A 23,491-nucleotide genomic window follows, 5' to 3' on the forward strand; every position below is an offset into this window, starting at 1 on the left:
TGTATTATTCTGTAACCTAAACCGACTTTAAATATATCCAAAACTTTATCCCTGACCTACTGCTATCTTTGGTCTACCACCTTTCAAAGGTTCCCCATCCGTAATCTACCACTTTATGTACTAATTTGAGAGGTGGTGCAGTTATTTGAACTTGATTTTATTTATGGAAATCAGAAGGTAGAAAAGAAAAATGCTGAAGTTTGGTTTGATGGAAGCACAATATTTTTAAAAAGTCAGTTCAGAATAATTTACATCTATATTATTTCTGGTACAAAGTGAAAAAAAAACAATATCAGACATGAAGAGGTCTTGACGCACAGAAGAAACTTTATTGATCTTATGACTAAGGCTTCCCCTAAAGTAGAAGGTCGCTGCGCGTGGATTCGAACAGCAAAAGGTTGCAGTAACAACTCACATACTTATAAATAGGCACATACAATCATTTCCTTTGTAAGTAAAAACTGAGAGATGCACAATCTTGGTAAATAAAAAACACCTACATCAGTCACTTCATAAGGAAATCAACCGAAAATGATCTAACAAGGGCATGTAACATCCAACTAATCTATGATTGCATACCCTAATTTTTTTTTTTTTTTACACTGAATCCCACAGGGAGTTTTAAAGGCATCAAAGGCTGCCTGTTTTTCAAACAGAAGCTCCTTTACAGGATTAAGGCCTCTTCTCATGATGTGTCCTCACTGGGGGACTGTCTCCAAACATTATAACTTGCATCATGTTACCACAGATTCCTGATCATTTGTGTTTTATGTAACCTCATCCAAAGCCGACAGCCTCCCGGCCACACAAAGCATGTCCACTGTGTTCTCCGCTCAGGGTTATATAACAGGTTACTTTACTGTAGCTCTGACGAAAGCCACAAACATTTCCGAGGACAGTGTTCTTGTAAGGCTTCTTATCATGTGATACCAAAAATAACGCAACATGCTGGCAATAAAAAAAAAAAAAAGCGCACACTGATCACAGGTGAATTTTCTTTTATATGCAAGGAACATTCTGATGTCTGTGCATAAGGCAAACATATTAAATCAATTCTCCTGCATGTGAGTTATGATACAAAACATGGATTTAAAATACACCTCCAATCTTTGAAGAGGACAGCAAGCAAGGCACAAAAACTTGGCTGCTGGAAGCTTTTAGTAAAATATGACCTTTTGTTGAAATTATAATGCAGAATAAATGGCACAACAGTATTAAAAGTCTCTGCAGACCACCTGATTTCTGACTGGCTTTGTTTCACAAGGCCTCAATCAAGAAAAAAGGTTGATTAAAAGATTCATCGATGTGATTGAATCAGGATTCAGATTACTTCTCTTTTAAGAAATAGGTTTAACCAACAACCATAACCTGGTCTATAATGTTATACATTATCTCTACATACAAATACCAACTGCTGAAAAAAAAAACAAAAAAAACCCTGCATGTATTTTTTTGCATATGGGAAATTAATACTATGATAATAACCTATTTGGTGTAAAGTTGGAGAAAGCAAGTTCACATCAACTATGCAATTACACACTGTTTTATCCTCCACTGCTAAAAAAATAAAATAAATCAGCAGAAAATGCACTTATGATACCATGTCTTAGTGTTATTACACCAGGAGTGACTAAGACCTGCATTTAAAGGGACTGTTTGTCATTTTTGAAGTGTGGTTTTAGAGTTAATCCAGTGTTAAGGTTATTTAAACCTGTAGACTGAAGTTGGCCCAAAGGAAGACATCAATGTCTGTGTACAATCCCCATCTCAGAGGCTGCTAAGCAGTTTTAGCAAACACAATTTTCTGAACCTTGAAAACCCTCTAATGTTGCCTTGGGTGGTTTACAACACATATGAACACCTGAAAACAAACCCGTCACATGCTACTTACACCTTCTTTCTAATCCAAATATCTGTTCCAGGCACCTACAGAAAGCCTAATCAGTCTATGATCCAATGGCAATGGCATCTTTAGTCAGCAAGTGTTTAAGATCTTGCAAAGCTGTTATGATTAACAAATTAGCTATAATATTCTTATTTGACCAATTCATGCAAAGGGATCTTTTACTCCTCTGAGGATCACTTGTGTCAGACCTTATAGGGAAAACAACTCCAGCCACAGTGTCTTATCTACAGTTTGGTTTGCTTTTCATTGTCCTCATTTATCTGGGATTAAACAAGGGGGTGAAAATGATATGTTCCTTTTTCCTGACTGGTAATGAAAAGGGGCGTGGCCACAGGCTTCCTAACTTAGCTGCCAACTCCTAGAACTGTGGGTGAAGGAAGCAAAGGTTATGCCTAAATTACTGGAGTTGGATCAGTCTAGGCCCATCAAGTTGTGTAACTATTTCGGGGACCCAACATTTTTATTTTGGCTTAATTTCGCTTCATCTGTTTTTTTCCCTGCAGATGACAGGGAAAAGGTTATCATTACTCACTTGTCAGCTAAAAAGAGAAATGATAATATCGGGGGGTAGGGGGGTCCTACAGAATTTTATTAGATTTGTTTTCCATAACTTTGAAATTAGACATATACTCCTTTTTTTCACATAAAAAGATTATGTTTTGAGATTTTGCATTGCATTCTTCTTTCGTTTCCTATATAAACATTCATTTGACTTTTTCTGTGTAAAACACCCAAATCAAACTTGTTTAAATCTCAAAGGTTCATAAAATAGTGCAGATAATAACTGCTATGACTTTTTTGATTATAGAAAGGCTTCAGGGTGGTCAAAGTATGCTTTTGGGCTTTGCTCAATATTTGAATTAAGCTAGCAACCAAGTCCCACTTTAAGTTTCCTTATAGTAAAAAGACATGTTTCTGTCAGCAACAACATTCAGAAAACAGGTCGCCTTTTAGATGCATGGTAAAGTTATTCATTTTGTTCCTGAAAGGAGCTAAAAAAATAATATTAAGACTCCGCTATGGGTCTTAAATAATCTTCATTTTACTCAAAATACCTCAAAGTCAAAATCAGGCACTCTTAATTAACTGTGGCTTATTCTACCATAAAAGTCTATCTAAGTTAAACTGATCAGCCAGCTTCCAGATATGCACCTTTAACTCTTCAAGCAAATGTAAACATTCAGTGATATTGCACTCAAGCAGCTTACAAACATACGGAAGAATCGTTTCTCAGCAAACAGTCCTGTATACTCTTAAAGTGCTTAGATGGAAAAATATTTGAAATCGTCAATAACACTGGTGTCAAAAATAAGATGAAGCAGGAGGGTCGCGCCACCAGCATCCTAATGCAGCGATTTGGTTTCTGTATTTGTGTTGTAAATGTCAAACAACCTTCCCATGCTCTCTTGCCTGCAAAAAGAGAGAACATGCACAAAAATTAATGACTGCATCTGTATTTAAAAAAAAAATGAAATTTATGTAACTCAAATGCTCCACTTCTATGTGTGAATGATAAGTGTGGGTGGTTTTTTACATGTCAGAGTGGATGATGAGATATAGAGGTATTATCTACTCTCCAACAGGGCCTCAGGGGTGGTGACTATACTGGGATCAAAGCTGCAGTGCAGATATACTTCACTTCTCTTTTCATCCATCTAACTCCTCATCCATCCTCCCTTCAGTCCATTTACACATCTATTAAATCCCCTCCTCCTTCTTTCTCTCCCTGCCACTGACCTTGTCATTGCTCGTGGAGTGCGTTGGGTGCGACTCTCCTGAATCTATTCTCAGGACAGACAGAGTGGAGTCTATCAATTCTTCTGTGAAGAAAAAACAAGGAGACTAATCAATATACCTTTTTAAAAAGCACCCATAAAACTATTTTAGATTAGATCACACTAAAACAGAAAACTCCAATATATATTTTTTGGGTAATAGAATTTCTCAAAGAAGTACAGCATTCTAAATACAAGCTTTTAACGCTTCTTTTTGATAATGTGAAGCTGCAACGATGGTTCTTCTAGGAACTACAGCGGCACGTCTCCACCAGCTTTGACCCAACGACTGAATGCATTCCTGATTCTTTGTTGGTAAAAAACTAACTTCACAGTAAGTTTTGCAGTGTTAAAGCAACACTTTAAGAGTTAGATTTAACACCAATCCGAGTGCATTTGGTCCCACTGTGAATTAGTGTTAAATAACTCTCTATATAGTATATATCTTACTCCAGTTGTCGTTGTTGTAATAAATCTAAAAGAGTAAATGTACTTTGAAACTACTGGTACATATTTAAAACTGTGGATTTGACTGTGCTCCATCAGATTGGATGGTGAGCAGCTATTGCAGACTGGAATTTGGCTGATATAACAGGTCAATATATATGATAGAAACATTTCCATTGTAGCTCCAGTCCCATGTTTAGCATTGCAGTCATACTGGAAATGCTATGGTATGTTTCGTTTTCTATTTGAGGAGACAGATTGGACAGAGCAGAGTGAGCTGTTAATAAAACAGCTTTAAACCTTCCACAACTTTATCCCTAAATTATGTAGTGTGCATTTTCCTCTACACAGTTCTTTTCCTTTACTAACTCTGGGTTACATATTGAGCTGATGAAATAAAAATTATATTACAAACATTGGCAATTTAATCACTGATGGTAGATGAATAGACTGGATTTTATTTAGGTGTAGCGGAGTAAATGGAGCCAAATACAGACCCGAATTTCTAAGTTATATTTGTAAATAAATCTTGAAAACCATTTTTCATTTCTTTTTCACTTCACAGTTAATTGAGACTTTGTATTGGTCCCCATAAAACAGATTGACCTCTAAACATCAAAAAGGTTAGGGTTTATGAATACTTTGTTCAGATGCTGCAATATTGATGTGTTCTGTCATCAAAGCTGTTAAATACCAGTGTTTGTGCTGCTGCTGTTGCACTTGGACACCTCTGCAGGCTGGATAGGGCTCCCGTGTGGAGAGTTGCTGCTGTTTTCAGCAGGAGCGGAGCTGGAAACTGAAGGGCTGCTGGTGTCATTTTTAATATGTTCGGTTTTAGATGCCTGCTGCTTGGCAACTGAAGGAGCAGGAAGACCCACTCCTTTTTCCTGGGAACTATTATCTTCCTGTTGGACACTTACATGAGGCAGCTGGGAGCTCTGCATCTGTGAGGAGGCTTTTAAAGAGCCTTTGGATTCTGGAGCTGCAGAATGTATAGAGGTTGAGGTTTGCTTAGCTGGAACCCTCTGGATGAGCTCCTCTGAGAAACGTACTTTCTTCTCTGGTCCTCGGGGGGATGCGGTCGCCACTTTCCTCTGAGTAATGGTATCCTCTTTCAAACTACCAGAATCACACATGTCTTCGGTCGCACTCAAGGGACCGCACTTTGCTTTTGAGTTCTGATCTTTTAGATTCCCTCCGTTAGCTTCTGTTAGGGCATCAAGTTCTTCAAGGAATTCCTCCAGTGTGTCAGTAGTCTGAACGATCAAATCAAAGAACAAAGTATTAACCGGCTATATTCTTAGCAACCTGTGCACTTTACGTTCAAACTTAGTCTCTCACCTGTGGATTGTCTCCCTCATCATTATCCTGCCATCTGAAAAAACATAAAACCTTATCAGTTAAAATTCAGAAACTGCTTCATCAGCTGAAAATGTAAAAACGGAAATATAGACAAATTATGATTGCATAGACATTTTTGAAAAACTTAAATAAAAAAACATTTAAAAACCAGTTTATAGATGTTGCAATCTGATTTAGATATTGACTCAGAGAGTGGATCAAAGCATTTAGTAATTGGTGTCAGACTCACGGTATCAAAATCTGATAATTAGATTGGAATTGAGCAACATGTTCACTGTCATAAATGCAATTGACTGTTGGTAGGCTATTATATTTAGAGTGCTGTTGTGCATAGTGTTTGGCCATCTTCTCTGGATTTTATGCCCACTTTTTTTTTATATATATATATAGTTCAAGGGTGCTTAAGTCTAGTCCTCAAGAGATACTATCCTGCAACTTTTTAATGCACTCCATTTTTAACACAATTGAATAAGTAGCTCATTACCAAGCCTCTGCTGGCCTAAATGAGAGGATTGAGCCTTTAGATTCAGGTGTGTTAGAGAAGAGATGTATCTAAAAGTTACAGGATGGTAGTTTCTGAGGAGTAGACTTGAGCATCCTTGATATGGTTAATATCGCAGGTGTAAAACTCAAGCCCCAAGGGCTGAATCCAACCTGTAACTACATTTATTATTTCCTTAAGAGCCAAAAAGGGCAGTAGAGACATAATATATTTTAAACTGTTTAAAGTAACAAAATAGTTAACTAAATAGGAATGAAGTTATAACACCAGAGATGTTGGTTTTTTTAAATGAAATGATGAAATCATAAGTTTCATTTAAAAAGTTGCAACTGGCTGTTTTTAAGACTTTATGATGCCAAAGTGGTTCTACAGAAGAATTTGTTTGCCACCCCCGAGTTATTACCAACCATTATACCAAAACTCATGAAGACTTAAAGGGACTCACTGAAAATACAGCTGTATATGGTTTTCCTAAAGACCTTTTAGTGCACTCTCACCTCTAATTAAAATACTATCAAACCAATATTAAAACAGCAATATTATTTATTTAAAAAGAAAATCATTTAAAACCGTGGCATACCTTGATGTGGGCAGCTGTCTCATTCTTACTCTGACCAAATGTGATTATTGTCTCAGCCTTTAAACTTTAAACTTACTGGATCTTGAGAAGTTAAGTTAATAAACTTTTCTCACTTAATTGATTCATTCACCAGAGATAAAACCTAAGCTTATATTAGACTGTCCAAAGAGCTTTTATTCAAAGTGCTTTGTAATGCGATTCTCAGTCATAGGCTCCATTATCTGTTAGTGGTGATGATGAGACCGCAGGGAGCTCCATTTCCGACTCAGAAAGCGAGGCTGCGATCAGGCGTGTTGAAGCTCTCACCAACCTCAAATGTGTTGTAAACTGCATCAGCAGCACAGTTGGAACCTCTCAGGACATACCTGACTGTGCTAATCTTTACCTACACTGCTATGCTCAACATGTGATGAAAAATCTTTTAATTTAAAGTATGAGCTGCTTCTAGCTTCTCTTTATGCCCCGTTAGTTTTGGCATTGAATTTCCAATAGAAGAAGCTCTTTCCCCCGTGCTTGTATATAGTATGTTTTTTAAAAGCTGGAAGGGACAAGCTGACTGCAGCGGATGCAAACAAGGATTCTTGGGTTATTTAATCAGCTGCTGCAACGTCTAAATCAGGTCTCATGACATGCAGCAAGATTTGTACACAAGGGCACAGTTCAGGGAAACAAAATGGCCTTCCCACATCCTATTTATGCATCTCATTAGTCATCGTTCTATCTCTCATGACTGCTAACTGATGGTGGAGTAAAGAGGCATCTCGATGTCTGAAAACACTTAAATATGATGCAGATTATGTTTTGCCTCTCACTGACCTCCTGGCCCTCCCAGTAAGTCGGTCTTTGCCTTTTGCTTTGCTGCTCATCACAAGCACGTGTTTAGCTGCCTTGTCTTTGCCTCGCCTGTCGTGACCTAAAATAGAGGAGTACAGATTAAAGCTACATTTTCTTCAACATGTATTATTCATACCCATTAACTTCAGCATGTTTTGTAAGGATTTCTTCTGTGATCAACCAACACAATGTATTAACAATCTGTAAAGTGGAACAAAACAGGAAACAATGTTCTCAAAAAAATCTACTAGTCAAAAAAAATCCACAATAATTGTTAAAAAGTTTTGCAGATGAGTTCAATAACTTGTTCAGCGATATTTTGCTAAAGCTCAACAAAGTCTCTGCCTTTTTCATTTTCATAGACTGTGTACTAAACATCATTTTGAGATCTTGCAAAAAGTCAAAATGTAAGAAAAAAACGATTTAAACTCCAGAATGAGCTTTGACTCAAACTGTGCTGTATGTCTAAGGTAACTGAATATCTGACCCAGACTAAAACCCTTTGCGGTCTAGCGTGTTTTCCTCCAAGTATGGCTGATACTTATCTACATTCTTCTTTACATCAACTCTGGACAGTTTCTCTATCCTTGTTTAAGAAAACCGTCCCACATTGCTCAATCTCACCGTTGAAGGGACACTATGAAAAAATTTGTAGAGTGCAACGTGGTTCCTTCCTGCCAGCAGATTGTCCCACCCGAGCTGTGGACTTCCGCAGCTCCTTCAGTTACCGTTAGTTTTTTTACTACTTCGCATAAATATCGCCCTTCTGGAATGATTTTTTTTCAGCATAAAACCAGCTGGAATGGGGTATCCTAACCTTAAAAATTATCAACAAGACAATCATGTTCTTTGCAATTCAGTTCAAAAATATTTTATTGCTTAAGGGAAAATAAATGTGGTAACAGAGTTTTTTTCAAATAAGTTGCTATAGAGGCGATTCGCTATGGCCTTCACAGAGCAGCTATATTCACACTAAGCTGAAAATACACACATACACGTCTATTTGTGAATGATTTGTCTTCTGATGACCGTTTGTTTTAATCTAATTAAGAAGTACCTTATTATTTGTTGTTGGGTTTTTTTTAACTCTGCAACTTATTCAGTTTTAAGGTCCACGTTTGTATGAGCACTTTTGCTGTAATAATTTTGGTGCTGTAATGCCACACTTACCCCATTGTGGGACAATAAAGGGATTTTCTATTTCATTCTGAGTAAAAGGAGCCAAGCACATAATGCATGTCACATTTTCAGCATTTCAATTGGCTCTATGTACAACACCACTACTTCCTAAACTTAGGCCAGCTCTTTCCTGTCTTTCATTACTTGATGAACTGATTAATCCAGGTGAGCCTGACCTTGGTAACCGTGACGACAGTGGTAAGACACAGCTGAATTAATCTGTTTATCAAGTAATGAAAGACAGGAAACAAAAGAGTTGGCTTAATTAAACTGAAAATATCAACAACAAAAAAACAGATGATGAAACATTAAAGTTTGCTGTGTGACAAATTTGAAAAAAGGTATGAATACTTTTGGAAGAGACAGATTCTGAAGCAATGCACCATGCAGAGAATACCTCTAGAGCCTGCTTTCTGTTGACCTCTTCTTGCATTTCGTCCTACAGAAATCACAAAAAAGCAGAAATAGGCACCCTTTTATTATAATATTGGGATGTTAAAGGTAATTATCTGCTTTTTATTTTATTTTATTTACAAAAACCATCATCTTACCTCTTGTTGAAGCCCCCCAGTCTCTATCAGGAAGAGATTTGTCTGAAAACCTACAAGCAAAAATGTGATTAAGATGAATATAGCTAAATCATGTCCAAGTCCTATTGAATTAATCCCAGAATCATAATACTAAATTGTAATATCATAAAGAACCAATAAGAGAATTTGCTCCAAGTCTCACACCCAAACAGTTTGCATTCGCTGAAACAACCAAAACTATCAAATAAAAAGCACATTTCCGCCTGTGTTCTTGCCCAGGGGCCTTGTTTAAGCTTTGCCAAATAAGGCAAACTATTCCAATGCTTATCCCTGGCTAAAAATAGCCTGTCCTCCGTTGTCTCTTTACATTTAAACAGCACCAGTAATTTGCTCTTTGCACTACACCTCGACTTGTTTGAAAGTCAGCAAAACATTACAAAATGAGGGGCTGAAGTTTTGCTTCCAGGCATTTAGGCTCTGCAGGATCTCTGCAGGCTTTACAAAATATGAGAATGCTGAACCAAAAATTTAGCCTCCCCCCATAATATTTCAGCAGCCATAAATAAAGTGTCCAGTGCCTTGCTGAGTATTCAAGTAGCTAGATTTTTACTAATTAAGGATATCTTTTACTAAATAAAGAATACTTTTTTCCCCTCCCATCTATTCTGAAAAGGCTGTTAGATTTTTAACAACTAAAAACACTGAAATATATACAGGCACGTGGGGAAAAAACACCCTACAACATCCTGTGTTTCTCAAACATACCCAGTCAAACTGGTATCCAACAATGACAAAACCAATGCTGAAAAACCAAGAAGTATGAAAGCCTTTTATGTTTTTATGGCACAATTTAATTAAGAAACATTTTGCTGTTGTTACAGCATGAATGTTCACTTTACAGCGACCACTCCCTGCATCCGGAGGAGTTTTATTTTGATTGTTTTCAGGAAAGGCTACTATAAGAAGCAGCTAATCCAGACATTTGGAATTGAGAAAGTTTCCTGGATGGGAAAGCGAAATGTCTTCTAACTTGAAACTAAGTCCAGTGGTTTGTTTTTTAACTTTTTTAATTTTTTTTGGAATGACTTTGACCTGGATGACTGAGAATCTACACCAGCATATTATTTTCAGGTACAGTATGGCAGCATGGTTAGTCAAACGGAGCCCATACGAGGTAAAGGGCATGAAATCTTTACAAATGGGGATCCTTTCTGCAGATGTCATGGAAGCAGCGTCACTAGGGAGAACATTTTGCATGTTTCTTATTGCTAATTATGTATCGTTTAGTAGAAGCCTACGAGGGAGGCAAACAGCAACGCAAAAAATAAAATGATTATTTTCAGGGAGGTGATGTTTTCATTTAGTTTGGTAAAACATTGGGAGTCTAAAAGAACAAGAGCGATCCTCCTAAATAAAGTCCTCTATGATATTCTGAGTGCTGTCCTTTTGAAGAAGCCTCATGTAAAATGTATGAAAAGTTTTGCTGAAAATAATTTTGGTGGACATGATTTAATTTCAAACAAAATATTTCTTGCTATTTTGGCTAAATAAATGTATCTGAATTTTAATAAAGAGCTATTTGAATGTAGAGGAGGGTTTTTTATGCAATATAAAGGTTGTGAACATTAGACAAAAAAACAAAACTGGAAAGCATTTTGAAAGGCATTTGGTCATCAGATCATAAATATTTAAAAGTGCTAAAAAGGCTTGGTGGGAAAATGTGATATAGTAAAAGGCTGAAACACCACAGCGAAGGTGTAAAAAAAACCCAAGAACTTAGCACCATTTTGGAGGTAAAACATCCGTATTCCGAGAGGCCTTACATGTTTTCGGTTTTGTCCATGTCCCACGCTCGTCTCCACTGGCCTTTTGCATTTTTGTGGCGTGCCACCCTCTCCCTGTCAATCTGCTCACGTTCCTTCTTCCACCGAAGATACTCCTCCTGCTCCTCCCTTGATGTTGGGATGTCGAGGTCTGTGTTCGCTTGCTGGCTCTCAGGCTCCTACTTGGACACAAAAAATGTCAATTTATTTTAAACCACCCAAAAGAGCATCTTATCATACAGCAGCAAAAAAAAGCGAAGTTGAAATAAATTTTTCTTTAAATTCATGCAATCTACTTTGATTTAGATGACCACCTTGGCCTTACTCTGAACAAAGAGGGTCAATAATTCAAGAAAAGGCAATTGTAGACCTAACAGAATTAGGTCTCCTTCCTTCAGGGGTGACTGCATGATAAAGGTAGATCAGAGGCAGACTTAAATACATCAAAGGGGACACAGATTGGATGGTGAAGTTATAAAACCCTAGAAGAAACCAGAGTAGTAAAAGGTACTGTGCAGTTAAAAAAATTAAGGAACAGGCCTGGATAGAAAATGAATTTGCAGCTCAGTCTGTTTTATTTCTTAAACTGCAACAGTATAAACACTTATGGATTGAGAGCCAGATGCTGGTAAGAATTGGCAACATTTTCCGCTCCTGTTTGGACCAATTGAGGAAGATGAAAACATGTTCTCTGTGCTCATCCTTTTGTTTACCATCATCTTTACACCTCCCTTATCCGTGGCCCTCACAGGACCTCTGGGGCCACATGGGAAGTTAGTCTCTCATGTTTCAACAGGTCCCCTCCGACTGCTGCCACAGATGCTAATTAAATCTAATATTCCTGCTGTTCTGTGTGGCCTCACATGTAAAATGATCAGGGACAGGAGCTATGTTCATTCTCTTGTCTTAGACTCTAAGACCTAAACAAAATATTAAAAACTACAATCAAAGGATGGAATTGAACTTAATCCTGTCCCCGCTGAAGAAAAGCTGTAAATGCAGCTAGGTTTCAAAGAGAGGATGGTGTGTTCAGGGACATGGAGTTTTCTCTTTTCCCACATCGTTTTGCACATCAAAATAGTTAAAACTTTGGCCCTAACTAACTAATTCCACTCCTTTAAATGTGGAAAGCTGCAAATGGGAATTCCAAATGTTTACTTTCCACAACAGTTTTCTTTTGACACTCCTCCAGAAAAGCCTGATTTTTGGAGCAGTTTTCATCGCAAACTGTCTGAGCTGTAAATCTCTGCAGCTCCGTCAAAGTTGCTGTAGATCCTTTAACTGTTTCTTTGAACATTGCTTTCTTTAACCAGTTTGCACCTTGGCAATGCATTATTGGTATAGGAAAAGGGGCAGTGAATATGATAACCATTGGATCTTTTCCTTCCATTTAACAGGCAGAACCTGTTGCTGCATAATACCCTTGGTGTGAAAAAAGTGATAAAAGGAAAACTCTATAACCATAGCTCGATCTGAAATATATCTACTTAACTTATAATAGAGCCTAGTGTGGTCTAGAGTGGTAAGAGCTGATCATTTATGAAATAATATCCATCTACACATTTAACTCAGATCCATAAAATTAATTACATACATCCATTAAACAACTTATGCATTCATTTCCAGTTTTAGTATATTAAACGTATAGTGGAGGATTTTTAAAATTTTTTGAAAAGACCCACCCTCTCCATTTAAAAAAAAATACACATGCACAAACACGTGCAAGAGCATGCACGAGCCCATTTCTCCTCGTGCACGCTCTGTTTAAAAGCTGCTGTTTGCATCACTTATACAAGCTGACTTTCCAAAAGAAGATTTGCAGTTTTTCCACTATGTCAGACTCACCACCAGTAAGTGAAAATGGGGTAAGATCTTAGGATGACCTACCTGAACATATCACCAGAATGATTGACAGTTAGGAGGACCACTTATTTTGATGATCCACCAGGAAAAAGAACATCCTCCACTATACCTTTAATGTAAGGTTTAAATAATTATTTCATTAGTTATTTAGTGTGTTGTTGCTCTCAGCTCCTTCCATATGTCACATGGCATTTCTGAAAATCTGTGAAGGTGTTCTTTTCTAAACAGACTAACAAGGCTTTTATTTAGATGAGTCAATATTTTACCTGCTTTTGCTCTTTAGCTTGTTGTTGGTTCTCCTCAGAGTTCACCGACCCGTGTTTAATCTCCTCCTGGCAGTGAGGAGAGACAGGATGGTAAAATTGGAGCTGAACAACAACAGGATGACACAGCAATTTGTTGTTAGGTAGTTTAATGTTGTTGCAAAGAGCAACATCTCTGCTGCTGCCCCAGAAAGCTAAATAAAACCAAGGTAGGTCAGGTGACTCATCCTGATTAACAGTCCCACGCTGCCCTCCACTGGTTTCAAACTGTAAAACATCAGCATGATTCAAGGCAGGATACCTGCTCTTTACAAGTGTCTTCACAGAAACCCACCCTACGTTCTCCTTTTCTTTGCTGGTTATCACCTGGAAACATGCTAGCAGCGAATCTCTTTGGCCTAAAGAGCCTTTTTGGAGTGAGAAGGCATTTGAATGTTAATTAGATCAAATTGGCATTTTTTCTGAGTGCAGGGAATGAGAAAATAAACATGTCAGAGAGCAGACCCTCACTCCTGTCTGACTCTTTTGTCACAGGGGCCGTCGAGTGTCCAACCTGAATGGGGGACACCCATGAGATCCTCCAAAAAATCCACATTTGAAAATATTTGAAAGGCTGGGCAGGGATGTATTGATCCTGGGTGTACCCAGAATCATTCTAAATATTTTCAGATTTATATTTTTAAAAAAACTCAGAATTAAAGATTGTATATCCATTATGTGTTCTCCTATTAAATCAGAACTTAATCCTCATATTTAGATTTTTTTTTCAAACAAAATACATTTTCATTCCACTGTACAAATACAACTTGATGAAAATGCTGACAAATTTATTTATGTTTGCATTTGTAATGTAACAAAAGGGGAAGATCTAATAGCAGAATGAACACTTTTGCTAAATATTGTAAACAGTCTCCATGTGGTAGCAGGCCCTGCTGCACTGCCAGATAGCTGGAACTTTGGCTACTGTTCAAGTGCTGATTCAGTCCACATGATAAATAAGCAGAACAGACCTTGCGGGCCTGGAATGAACGACACCATAGATATAGAGTCTCTATGAAGGACACCGAGTTAAGCCTGTAGCTTTTAGACCACATTGACTTGGAAAGCTCCCTGCATCAGCAAACCAGACAATCATACACCATGATTTTTATATTTAGAGACCTCTTCTTAAAAATCTGAGCGTGTCTGTGTTTACAGTCATGAGGGATCATCTGCATGCTCTGCAGCTTATTAACTTGAGCAGCTTGTTTGAAAGCCTGCAAGTGTGAGTGTGTGTTTCAGTGAGACACAGCAGCTGTCCCAGAGTTTCTGCATACCCAGGGGGAATGAGTTCAGCAGAAGGGTGGCATTTCAAAGCTCATGTGCCCTGGGTAATATCTGAGTTCTCAAGCCCACTGCAGCATGCTTAAGAGCTACATATAACTTTAAGACCAGATATCTAAATACAATGTATAAAAGCTTACTTAAAGGGCAATTACTTTTCTTTTAAACAATATGAAAAGAAAAGCTAACTGCAGCTAAAAATTTGTGTACACCGTTTACTTGCTGATCACTGCAGCACTTAATGGTAATGGTAATGTTCATTCCACTGTTTTAAGCTGCACATTTCACTGTTGGAAGCTGTAAGCAACATTATTTCATTTTGTATATACTCGGTGTATAAAAATGACAATGAAGTTTGTCTAAGTCACTAAGTGTATGGATGGATTTCAAAATGCACCTTAAACATAATGCTAATACAACTTTGTGAAAACATCAAATACAATTGTTTAAGATATCGGGTATAGAAATTTGCAGCACTATAAATCTGCCTCCCTCATGGCAGCACTTTTTTTTTGAAGACATTACAGACAGTTTCTTAGTTTCAAAGCTGGAACAAAACAAAAATACTCTGTAAAGATGCTGTCTGAAGCTTTTTGCAGAAACCTAAAACACACAATTTTTAATACTTATTTAGTCTTTTTACTTGTTACTTGGTCTGGCGTGCTGCTTGCATCTCTCTGCTCTGCTGCACTCTGAAGTTCTCAAATCCCAAACAGACCGTTAAACACCTCCCCTAAGCGCTAACCCTCTGTTTGCACATTCCCACGGAGGGTCCATCACATTAAGGTCCATCCCAAACCACATATTGGCAAAGGCGAGTGCCCCGTTGAGCCCTTAAATAGCGAGTTTGCATCAGTGCACCTACAGTATATTAATCTCTGTGCTCCTTAACTCTAGTTTGACCTGAAGATACCTCTTTGATGTGGGATGAAACTTCAAGAAAACTTCACATCAAGTTGCTTTAAATGTAACTTTCAAGCTTGACCATGACCTGGATGACTGATAAACTGCAAAACATTTAAATTAGCAATTATGGCTGAATCAAAAGTTCTCAGAGGTCCTCTCATTACAAGAATAACTTTATGTCAAGCCGCATGCATCTACTGATTGCTTTTGTGCTGGTTGCTGGCTACTCTCTGCTCTGCTTAATTCTGTTAAGTGGAGTGAGTAGACGCACACATCTCTCTCCTAGTGAACCTCATTCCTTCCAGCTGTTACTTTGCCAATTAATAACCATCTCTCTCTGTCAATCTCTGCCAGATTGTCTTCTTGCATGCATGAAGTGTGTTCCAGTGCTTTTGTGCACTGCCTATGTTTCTGCACTCACCATTTTCTCCCTGAATTGTCATTGACTTCTGACTGGTCACAACCTGGAATGCCTCTGCCTGTTACTATTCTATTCTACCTGCCACCTGCCTGATCAGCCAATCACCTATGCATGGTCTATGCAACCATTATCTGCCTTCTCAAGTCTGCTACCAGCCTGTTGGACTACAACTCCAGCTCAGTTTGTCATCCTTACAGACTCTCAAAACTAAATATCCCGTTCTCTGAAGCATCTTGTAAAAATTTGAATTAGACCCCCTGTGGTCTAATGAAACTAAACTTCCAGTCTTTGTCTATAATAACTTTGTTTACATTTAAAAGAAACGGGGGGCGACTTGCAAGCCTGAGATCACCATCATAGCTGCAAAGCACAGGGGAGAGAGCATGATATTTGGGAATCTTGCTGTGGTGGGAATGTCGTGTTAGGAAATACTGAAGCATTGTCTCCAGACAAGAAGTTGTCTTCTATCATTCCAATTTAAGCCTGTTCTGTGGGTCCCATGACCCAGATGACTGAGAATTTACACAGACATGCCAGCAGTTCTCAGGGTATTAATCCCATCGGTAGAGCTTAAAGACAGTAAGTGAACAAGACGGCATATCCAAATGTTATTTAGAAAAAACAATCAGGAGGAATGGTTCCAATGTTCAAGAAAACCATTGAGAGAAGATACAGTACTTAAAGTTTGATCCAAGTCATAAAGTTTAAAGGCAAGAATGGCAAACTATCAAACTAAGGAAAATGTTCAACATTGTGGAGAGGGTTAAAAAAAAGTCTCTGTCTCATTATTGTGACATTAAGCAAATATATATGGAAAGATGATCTAATGGCAGACTGTATAATAAATATATATTTTTATATATATATAGTGTAATATAAATAGTTTTTGTGGAGCCTGTAAACCTTTTATCATAATCCCATCAACTTAAAGACAGGTGTTCAGTGGTTTACAATATAATTATATCAAAGTTTTAATTAGACAGCTGGCTTTTTACAGAGCAACAGCCCCCCCTTCATCCTAAATCCCACAGCAGTAAGTCACAGTCTCCGTCCTCCTCCTGTCTGCTCCTCATTGTGCTCAGTCACTAGAGGGGACGGCTGAGCAGACATGTCTGACATCTATGTAAAACACAGGGGTGCAGCAGAGAACAAACAAAGAGGAGTGTGAGACGAAGCAGACGGAAGAGTCTGAATCAGACCTTTGCTGCAACTGCTGATGGCGATTCTCGCTTAGTCGTCTTAGACGGCTGCTTTCCTCTCCCAGCTGACTCCAGTCGCCTCGTCTGTCCTTCATCCGAGGGGCTCTTGACATCTGAGGGGCCCGGTTGTTTTTCTGGCCTCTCACTCACCACCCTTTTACCCTAGAGAGAGGCACTAACTAATGTTAGAGTATCTCAAGTGCTTTACAGTAACACTGTATATCTGTTGTATTAGGACATCGAAACAGAATTTTTTTGTGTCATTAAAAAGTTCTGTATTTCGTGGATGCAATATTTGGTAAGTTAAAATAATATAGGTGGTCTTCTCTTTTTTTTTGTCCTCTCTCTAAAATAAAATCTATAAAGCCCCAGTAATATCAGCACTAAGAAATGTTGTATATGGTGGTGTCTGAATCTGTTTTTAATTTAAATCTACAGAAAACCTTTAAACAGAATCACAAGAGTAACAAGCTTTTTTATTTCTTTTGTGATAAAGCTGGTTTTCTTATTTCCCATATATAAGTAAATAACTCATCTAGCCTAGATATCTGATCAGCAAAGGGTATTTTCTTTATCCTCACTGTATGATAATTGTCTGTAATTTTAAAACCTAAAAATATGATTTAGATTTAAGATTATTTCCACTATACCAAGTTAATTTATTTAGATCAATTTATTTGATTTGGATTTTTATATCCTTTCCATTAATCACTGAAAACATCTTTACTGGCAAATCTTATAAATTAAGCATAAGAGTGAATTAAATCTGAAATACTCTTATCAGCTTCACCTGAACCACCTGCGATTTCAATTGTTCAGCTCCAACCAATCAGCTCGGGGGTGACATCTTCTCTGAAGCCAATCATCTTTCATGATCCCCTTCATTTAGCACCTTGCCTAACTTCTCTCTCCCCCAAGCAAGCAAACTTTCACCCACCTCCACCCCATCTCCTCCCTCACTCTCATTTCGCTTGTCTTTATCTGCTTCTGTCACCATGAACCCTAGCCAGCCGCCGCAGATGGCCGCTCACTCTAAGCCTGGTTCTGCAGGAAGTTTCTTCCTGTTAAAAGGGAGTTTTCCTCTCCACTGTTGCCACATGCTTGTGAAGGATAGTTGTGATGGATTGCAGAGAGTCAATGAGTCCTCGCAATCAGCTGGTTTTCCTTGGATGGAAATATTTAGAAGAATATGACCTGTACAAATAAATTGAATACTTTTCTCATTGCAGCTTTTCTCTGTGTGAGTCTCTCCAGGTTGAAATAACACTGAATGAGAATATGTGAAGAGATAATTAGGTGAGTTAATATTTGATGATTAGGTGGCCATAAATGTCTTTAAAGATATCCTGTCAGGATACCAGAGGAAACATGCAAGGATAATGCCAAACAAAGCCTTTTTTTTTTGTTGTTTCTTTATTTAAGTTGATATTCCCTTACTTTGTTTGGCTGCAAAGAGAGCAATCTTTTTATATAAATTTTATATACATAAATGCATATATTTAGCTCTCGGTCTAATGCTGAATACCTTTCTTAAACACATTTTGTTGAACTAAAAATAGATACAAATTAAGAAATCATTCAGCTTTAATAACGTACAGTACATAGGAAAAAGGAAATAAAGTGTTCCTTTATTGACTATGTTAAAACCTCTGAGCTTCTCTATATGCATAGCAAAGCGAATTTACCTTTTTTCCAACCATTGTGACCATCAGCTGCTTCCTGGTGCCTCGCCCAGCCTCCAGAGACGAGCCTTCTCCCTCCCTGTCAGCCCCACCCTCCTGCTGCCCTGATCCAGCTGGAGACCCACTCCTGAATGGCTTTGTTACCACTACACGGCTCTCCTGCCCCCAATTAAAAAAAATCAACAGCTCACAAAGCAGTTTTAAATAAAATATACCATGAATTCAGCGTGTTGAAGGAAACATACATCTGCAGACTTGCTGATAGTGACAGTGAGGTCATCAGCTTTGCCTTTTCGACTCTGCAGTGCCATTCCTTCCTCTTCTGCTTTCTTCTTGTCCTCTTCCACCTCCTTAAAGGTAACAAAAACCATCATACTTTAGAGCAATAAAACCTTAACCTTTAAAAATTAAACATAATAAAATCTACATTGATATTATTTTTTTTAAGTATTACTTTAAAAACACTGACTGACACATATAAATATTTCATATTATTATTTTAGGTATATCTGAATACATAAGTGACTTAATTGGACTTGAACAAAACATATTAGCCTTGTTTTAGTTAATAAAGAAAAGAAATCCTTTGGATGAAATGACTTTTCTGCTTGTAGCCACTTCAGAATTTTCAAAATCAGTCTGAAGGAAGACTCACTCACTTTAGGATTTTCAGTGGGTTCTATGATAGGGATCTGGCAGTGTCCTGGTTCAGCAAAGCAGTCCCAAACCATGACACTTCCTTTTCAATATCTCACAGCTGGGACAATGTTCCTTAGAATGCAGTATTTGGTTTAACCCAAACCATGCCCTCTAATCTGACCTCCAAGTAATTCATATTCAGCCTCATCTGTCCGTAGAAAATTACTCCAGTGGTCTGGATCTTTGCTGCTCTTCATTCATCCTGATTTATGGGGTGGCCAATTCTGCAGGTTTTTTAATGCATCCTTGCTTCAAAGCTGAATCAAACAAATGGCTCATTACCAGGCATTTGTGGCACTTGCCGGTATGCTGAAGTGGTAGTTCAGTCATTTGAGTTAGCTGTGTTAGCTGCAGCTGGAAAAGTTTCTTTCTCACCATGAGTGTTTGACTGCAGTCTGACTAGAGTCGCTTTCTTGCATTGACCACCACAAAAATAACATTAGCTTTAAGATGTTCTAATAGGTAACGTGTTTCAAGGTAAACAGGCTAATAGAGTTTAAGTTTTATGAAAGGAAAAGTGAAGCTAAATGTTTTGCTTTTATAAAGTAGGCAAACCTGGTGACATGTTGTGAGCAAGCTTTCTAGCTCCTGTTCTAATTAAATGAATGCAGATTACAACAGGGGTAAAACTAAGAATGCTCCAAGAATTCAGTTTTTTCCTCTTTAACTGAATAATTTTGGTTCATAAAGTTTAATTTCATAAGATGAAATTTGACAATTCTGGATTTTGGCCATTTACGTACAATATAATGCTATGAAAATATTGATGAATACTATTTAATCCAACAAAAAGCATGTGAAATCCAGCCTGATTCTACTTTGATTCTGAAAATATAGCTTCTCGGCCAGTAGGCAGCTTCTCCTCACCTTATACCTCTTCATGAGGGCTTCGTTCTTCCTGCGAAGAGCCTCGATTTTCTTGTCCAGCTCCAGATCTCTTTCATGATCCCTTTTGGGCATCACGTTACTGGTGGTCTGGTGAGACACGTTCACCATTACTCAGTTGAAGGCTTCAGATTTTGACTTTAGCTCTGATGGTCATATAAAGAAGACCGACTTCTTATATCTCTACAAGACATAAAAAGATCAAATTTATAAACACAAAAGAGGCAAGTTTTTTTAAGAAATAAATGCAGCATTTATTCATTTAGACTTAAAAATGAAAAATAAAGATAGACCTTAATTGTTTATTAAAAGAAGAGCGATAAAATGAGAGAAATCCGTGTCTGAGCAATGACACATCAGTGCAGCCACCACAGATGGAGCATTCATTAGGAAGCTCAGTTACACATATGCAGGGCATCCTAAACATCCCAGTGCAGTCAGCAGGGCCCGCCCTACCACAGTACATGAGGCCCAGGGCTAAAAACTCCAATGTGAACTCATGGGGCAGCAGCTTTTCCTCCGACATCAGATGGGAAGTTGTTGTGTTGAGGTAGCCCCATTTTTTTTTACAGGGCATCAAATATCTGTGACTCAATGATCTCACTTCCTTTGGCCTGCTGTAATCTAATATTCTCTGCTGAATCTAGTTTGTGCAGATGAAGGGATATGGAGCTCATCCGACTGGCAGTAAAAAACTTTTTTTTTGTAGGGAAAGAAAAACTGCATCATAAGCAGTGAGAGAGTAATCAAATATATTGATATTATAGAGTCAGGGAAAGCTTCAGCTATGTTTAATCAGCATAAAAGAATTAACAAAAAATGCATATCAGTTGCTCTTATTTTATGTTCTAAATTGGTTTCATTATTTTTTTTTTTTTTCAACTTTAAACTTAAGATATTTTATTCAAGACTTTAAGAGCATAAAGTAAATAGTGAAAAATTGTAGGAAAATATCGTTAACAGTTTTCAAACTGTTTTCATGCCTTGCATTCAGCTCTCTTTACTTTGATCCCAATAAATAAGAAGCAGTGCAACCTTCTGCTTTAGATAAACATCAAATGACTTCTTATGGCTTAAGATTTTTCTTGGCTGGTTCCTTTAATTCTGCATTTTTTTTCTTTTGCATCAATGCTTGGGATTTATTTTTTTATAACCTAAGCCTGCTTTAAACCTCTTCAATCTTTTTCCTTGAGCTCTATGCCATATTCCTTCGTTGTCATCATGCAGATTGTTGTCAAATGCTCTTAAACGTGTGTATTTATAGTGAATTCAAACTACAAAAATATTTATTAATTAAGCTGTTTATGAAGGGAACTGGGTTTATTTCTGAGGCCTTAATAGCAAAATATGTATGCCACATTTATTATTTTTTTAGGTTTAAAACAAAGAAAAGGCTAACCATCTTTTTAATTTACATAAATAAAATCATTTCTAACTTTAGCTTTTGTCTGTTACATCCTACCCCTATATCATGCATCAGGGTTTGTGGTTGCAATATTGAAAAATGGGAAAATGATTCAAGGAGTTGTAATACGTTTGCAAAGCTTTATATGGATAACCTTGACCTGCAAATCTGTAATTATATTCTACAATTTTCAAGGGAAAAAAAGCTCTCTATAATATATTCTATTCTCCTGAAATAGGTTATCTGGTCAAGAAGATTGTTTTATTTTTTATTATTTTATAATTATTTGATTTTTCTAGGCATGGGACTAAAAAATAAAATCAGAAAAAAAAAAAAAACCCAGGGGGCTGGACTCTGAATAGAATTTTGGCGTTCCTTTGAAGGACATTATAGACCCACAGGACAAACAATCACACACACGCTCAGACCTGTATGGAAAAAAAAGCAGTGCTCTCAAACTAAAGGAGTTAATTTCCTGCAACTGTTAGTTACCACTTTTACACACCGGGATTAAATGTTATATTTATAATTAGCAAGGCTCTGTAGAAGTGAAATGCATAGTGAGAATATATTAGATCAACCTGATTCAGTAAAGTTGGACCAAGGAGACGTTCTGAAAGAGTTTGAAATCCTAATAACAGCTTTTCGTCAAATAAAAAATGTACTTTATATTCTCAGTTTGTTGTTTCTCTGGTGAGTTTGAGGAGGTGAGTCAGTTATCTTCCACTTTTGCACTAATAACAACTCCTGTCAAGGTTGTTTCCATGGGAAAAAACCAGAGCGAAGCAGTGACTCAGCCAGCAAGTGCACAAACACCATTGCCATCATTTGAATTCCTGCTGCAGCTAAACCTGCAAAGAAAATGCAGAAGATCTGATCTCCTATTGAACTGGTAGCTGCAGATCTTGAATGGAGTCTCAGCATGTGAAAAGTTTGGACCCAGTCTGAAAGAGGTAGCAGGCCCGGAAAGTGGTTACCTCACTGTCTCCAGTTGTCAGGGTATCCAAACACAACAGACCATGAGGACATACCACCAAGAATAGGCGCAACAGAGAGACGACTGTGAAATCTCAGCAAGTCCAATGACGAACGCTGGCTTTAGTTAAATCAAAGCAAGAAGGAGAATCTGAATGGGGATGTTAAACCTCTGGGTTCTGGAGGTTGGATCTGAAACAGTGCACCACATTCACACAAAAATCATACACAGAGACGGTGTGGATGGAGTGATGGCGCCCATGCTCGGGCAAAAGGGCAGCAGAGAAGGGGCCTACAGGGAGAAAGCTGCCAGGGCTTTCCTCCTACCTACAGGAGCCTGGGAGAAAGAATGAGCCAAAGAGAGGATTGAAAAGCTGCAAGTAGCCAGAGCTAAATCTGCGACAGAGAACCGAAGAGAGAAGGGGGGTACCCTACACCAGAGAGAGGAGAGAAGGAAAGCAGAGAGAAGATACTCACAGGTTTCTCCATGTAAGCGGTGGGAGCCTGGCTGGGTCCAGGAGCGGGGCAGCCGAGGCAGCAGAGAGGGCTGCCTCCCCTCCTCGATCATGCCTCGATTACAATGAGACAAGTTGGGAAGCAGCCAAGATGTCTGAAAAAATGCACAGAGCTCCCCTGTTGACGGATTTTACAGCACCCACCCACTTGTCCTCTCTCTCTCTCTCTCTGTGACTCTGCAAACCTCCCACCTCCGTGCTGCTGCTCCCACTCTCCCCCCCTTTTAAAAAACACTTGCTCTTCCCCTCCTCACCCAATTTAAAGCATCCTGCTTACATCCTCCTGCTTTTCCAACACAGACATGGTTTTAGAAATTTAGTGATCAGATTTTTTTATAGATCAGGGATTTTTTTAGATCAGACCAGAGACTGAGATTGTTTAATTTAGAGTGTAACACAAATGGAGAAATATTGCAC

The 23,491-nt window shown here is 38.0% G+C and overlaps 1 protein-coding gene across 2 annotated transcripts; it reads right to left on the reverse strand.

Annotated features, from left to right (window-relative positions):
- Positions 1 to 178: 178 nt before the first annotated feature.
- Positions 179 to 23,214, reverse strand: LOC107094388 (chromosome unknown open reading frame, human C15orf52). Of its 2 annotated transcripts, none has more exons than XM_015389955.1 (14): positions 23,037 to 23,214; positions 20,162 to 20,362; positions 18,841 to 18,945; positions 18,599 to 18,754; positions 16,914 to 17,075; positions 13,068 to 13,133; positions 10,939 to 11,117; positions 9,137 to 9,186; positions 8,983 to 9,024; positions 7,389 to 7,485; positions 5,470 to 5,503; positions 4,823 to 5,384; positions 3,644 to 3,726; positions 179 to 3,316 (listed from the first exon to the last, which is right to left on the reverse strand). In XM_015389955.1, the coding sequence occupies exons 2-14, from the start codon at positions 20,288 to 20,290 to the stop codon at positions 3,290 to 3,292; spliced, it is 1,692 nt and encodes a 563-aa protein (XP_015245441.1). In that variant the 5' UTR covers positions 20,291 to 20,362; positions 23,037 to 23,214; the 3' UTR covers positions 179 to 3,289. The 2 variants fall into 2 exon arrangements, with proteins under 2 accessions (XP_015245441.1, XP_015245443.1); XM_015389957.1 differs by having other exon boundaries at positions 181 to 3,316; positions 20,162 to 20,269.
- Positions 23,215 to 23,491: the final 277 nt, after the last annotated feature.

This window comes from Cyprinodon variegatus, unplaced genomic scaffold (genome assembly GCF_000732505.1).
Source record: "Cyprinodon variegatus isolate N-32 unplaced genomic scaffold, C_variegatus-1.0 Scaffold480, whole genome shotgun sequence".
Classification (NCBI taxonomy): Eukaryota; Metazoa; Chordata; class Actinopteri; order Cyprinodontiformes; family Cyprinodontidae; genus Cyprinodon; species Cyprinodon variegatus.